General features: G+C 46.1%; 1 protein-coding gene across 1 annotated transcript; it reads left to right on the top strand.

Annotated features, from left to right (window-relative positions):
* Positions 1 to 625: 625 nt before the first annotated feature.
* On the top strand, positions 626 to 2,218 carry LOC311120690 (mothers against decapentaplegic homolog 6-like; the record flags this gene model as incomplete). The annotated part of the gene is made up of 1 exon (XM_084195266.1): positions 626 to 2,218. A coding segment is annotated over one exon (647 nt), but the record flags the coding sequence as incomplete, so codon positions are not given.
* Between the last annotated feature and the right edge of the window lie 1,735 nt (positions 2,219 to 3,953).

The following is a 3,953-nucleotide window of genomic DNA, read 5'->3' as shown; positions in this document are numbered from 1 at the left end:
GTCCCTCTCCTAGGTCTATCAGTCTGGTCCCTCTCCTAGGTCTATCAGTCTGGTCCCTCTTCTAGATCCATCAGTCTGGTCCCTCTCTTAGGTCTATCAGTCTGGTCCCTCTCCTAGATCTTTCAGTCTGGTCCCTCTCTTAGGTCTATCAGTCTGGTCCCTCTCCTAGGTCTATCAGTCTGGTCCCTCTCCTAGGTCTATCAGTCTGGTCCCTCTCCTAGGTCTATCAGTCTGGTCCCTCTCCTAGGTCTATCAGTCTGGTCCCTCTCCTAGATCTATCAGTCTGGTCCCTCTCCTAGGTCTATCAGTCTGGTCCCTCTCCTAGGTCTATCAGTCTGGTCCCTCTCCTAGGTCTATCAGTCTGGTCCCTCTCCTAGGTCTATCAGTCTGGTCCCTCTCCTAGGTCTATCAGTCTGGTCAATGGACACATGTCTTTACTTGAAGTTAGTGACTGTAGTAAAATCTAGCTTTAGTTAGTTAGTTATTCAGGGGTTTTCCTTTAGCAAGAAAGGAACGTTTACTCTCTACCTCCCCCACAAATTAATATAATTCAATTCAGTTCAGCTTTATTGGCATGAAAAGTGAATGGAGTTACAACAATAACAATCTCTCTCTCTCTCCTCAGACCCCGGTACCTCCGTGGGCTCCTCGTCCTCCTGCGGGCGGCGTTCCCACTGGTGCAGCGTGGCCTACTGGGAGCAGCGGACGCGGGTCGGCCGCCTCTACCCGGCCCACGAGCCCTCGCTCAGCATCTTCTACGACCTACCTCAGGGCACGGGCCTCTGCCTGGGCCAACTCAACGCCGTTGCCAACGCTAGCAACGGTCACCACCACGACGGTGGCGCCGGTCACCGTGGCAACCGTAGTCACCGTGCCGGTAGCGGCGGCAGCAGCACGGGTAGCTGTGTCCAGCGAACGCGCAACAAAATCGGCTACGGGATTGTCCTGAGCCAAGAACCTGATGGGGTGTGGGTCTACAACCGTAGCCATCACCCAGTGTTTGTCCACTCGCCCACCCTGGACCTGCCCAACCCAGTGAGGGGACTGACGGTGAGGAGGGTGATGCCGGGCTACTCCCTCAAAGTGTTTGACTATGACAAGTCCAGCTGGATCCTGCAGCAGGGCATGGAGCCCCCTGGGGGCCTGGAGGGCCCTTACGACCCCCACAGTGTGAGGATCAGCTTCGCCAAGGGCTGGGGCCCCTGCTACTCCAGACAGTTCATCACCTCCTGCCCCTGCTGGGTGGAGGTGCTGCTCAATACCCACAGATAGCACACGGACTAGGAAGACAAGACAGGTGCTGCTCAATACCCACTGATAGCACACGGACTAGGAAGACAAGACAGGTGCTGCTCAATACCCACTGATAGCACACGGACTAGGAAGACAAGACAGGTGCTGCTCAATACCCACAGATAGCACACAGACTAGGAAGACAAGACAGGTGCTGCTCAATACCCACAGATAGCACACGGACTAGGAAGACAAGACAGAGGGATGGATGGATGGATGGATGGATGGATGGATGGATGGACAGGCATACACATGGAGAGACAGACAGAAAAACACAAATACAGTACACGTCTTTACTTACACAGGTGCTCACAGGCATATGTACACACACACACACACACATACACACACACACACACACACACACACACACACACATACATACACACACACACACACACACACACACACACACATACACACTCACACACACACACACACACACACAAAGTAAACATAGTTGCTCATTATACACACACACACACACACACACACACACACACACACACTACAGTAAACATAGTTGCTCATTATACACACACAAACACACGCACACCCATGCTCGCTAACGCAAGAACACATGCACACACACACACAGACAGCTATCTCAACCAACTATCCCAAATATAATCTACCTAGATTTAATATAAAGTTTTATATATTATATGAAATATATTATACTTGTAAATACCGAGTCATTTTTACAATGTAATTATTTATGTATAGTGTATTGTGTATATGGACGAAATAAAAAAGGAACAGAATTATGCACTTTGGATTCTATATATGCATTCTCAATGCCTTTTGGAGAAAAATATATTCTGCAAAAAATAGGACAAACCCGGTTTTAGTTCTCATATTTTATCAATCACCTGAAAAAGTTATGCCATTTACACATTGACAATAAAGTACTCGTATTATACGATTTTGGGCTGTCTTCAACCTTTGATTTGTCTTTTTACTGATATTTTTTTATGGTGTTTTGAGTATTGAGTTGAGATATGTGACGTGATAGGGCACTAGAATTGTAGTTGTGAAATAGTGTCATAATCAGTTGTGGGATCAAAAAAAAACAGAGGTGTAGTGGAGGGTAAACGCAAGTAAATGTGTTTACCCTTTATGCTCAACAATAAACGCAAAAGCTTCAGCCACAGTCTTTCTATTAAATAGCTATGTTATGTTACTTAATTACCACCATCACGATCAACCAAAGGTTGCATATGATCACCAATAAATATGTTTTGATAAGTTAAATAAGCAGTGACAAGCACCAATGCTTGGAAAGTTTTAAATCAAACAATAACTATAATAACAATAACAAATTATAATCAAAAACAATTGAAAGAAGGTACATTCACATCTGATTGGCCGTACCAAAGCTCCAGAAGCCCCTGAAGGCTAGAAGGACACATCCACTGAGTGGCGCAGGGGTCTAAGGCACTGCATCGCAGTGCTAGCTGTGCCACTAGAGATCCTGGTTTGAATCCAGTCGTAGCCGGCCGCGACCGGGAGACCCATGGGGCGGCGCACAATTGGCGCAGCGTCGTCCAGGGGAGGGGAGGGAATGGCTGGCAGGGATGTAGCTCAGTTGGTAGAGCATGGCGCTTGCAACGCCAGGGTTGTGTGTTCGATTCCCAGTATGAAAATGTATGCACTCACTAACTGTAAGTGGCTCTGGATAAGAGCGTCTGCTAAATGACTACGATGTAAATGTAATCAGCTGCCAGCCTGGATGTGGTGAGGGAAGCTAGTTTCCTTTGATAATTCCCAGTTATATTATTTGTGGGAATTTGTGAGTCTAGAATAAAACATAAAACCGAAACCATCTGTCCTGACCAAACAAGAAGACAGTCCATGTAGCTACATAGCGAATGCTTCTGGTAATGGTCTACACTGGGGAAAAGATATGTTAATGTCATTGAGGAAAATCTGCCTTGGGTGCACCATAGATCTATCTCTCAAATCTGTAGAAAGTAAAAACACCCCCAAAAAAAGCATTGCTCCTCATAAACGGTTTCTGCTCCAGTCTGCGGAAATCAGATTCCTTCCCCCCAACTCTATCCATGGGACGAGAGCCCAATACCAATGGAAACACACAGAGAGGGTGGTGGTGAGAAACTGAAAAACACATAGCTGGATGATTACACAACAAACCACAGTGGGTACATGGGCCCAGACCGGCCCCAGTAGGAGAAAGTTCTGTGTTTATAACACAATGGCATCCTGTTTGAGTCTTTCAACAACACACGTATTTGTGGAAGCTCTTGTATTTGGGTAAGAGAACGAGAGAGAATGACTGGCTGGAAAAGCAATGTAAGCAGTATGAATCGTGTCTTGAGACGCCCTGTGCTTTTCTTCACTCTGACAGGGTGGCCATTTTGTTTTTGTCTCTGACGAAGATCTGAGCCGCTGCCTTTTGAAAGCTGTAATTAGCTTTAAGCTTGAAAAGTAAACAAGAGCTGATTATACGGCGTTTGTGGTACAGAACGAAGCAGAGCCACATGGCTCAGCCATTGAAACAGACGTTTTTTCAAAGTTGATTTCATATGTTGTTTGAATTTGCAGTATTAGGCCTACAAAAAGGCTATTCATAGACATTTTTAAGTGGTTTCACAGTATTTGAAAAATGTGTGCAAATTATCACATAATGAGAGTTTCTA

The sequence above is a fragment of the Coregonus lavaretus genome, assembly GCF_964263955.1.
Source record: "Coregonus lavaretus genome assembly, contig: HAP1_SCAFFOLD_5676, whole genome shotgun sequence".
Classification (NCBI taxonomy): Eukaryota; Metazoa; Chordata; class Actinopteri; order Salmoniformes; family Salmonidae; genus Coregonus; species Coregonus lavaretus.
The sequence above is the reverse complement of the archived record's forward strand: the minus strand, read 5'-3'. Positions and strand labels throughout refer to the sequence as shown.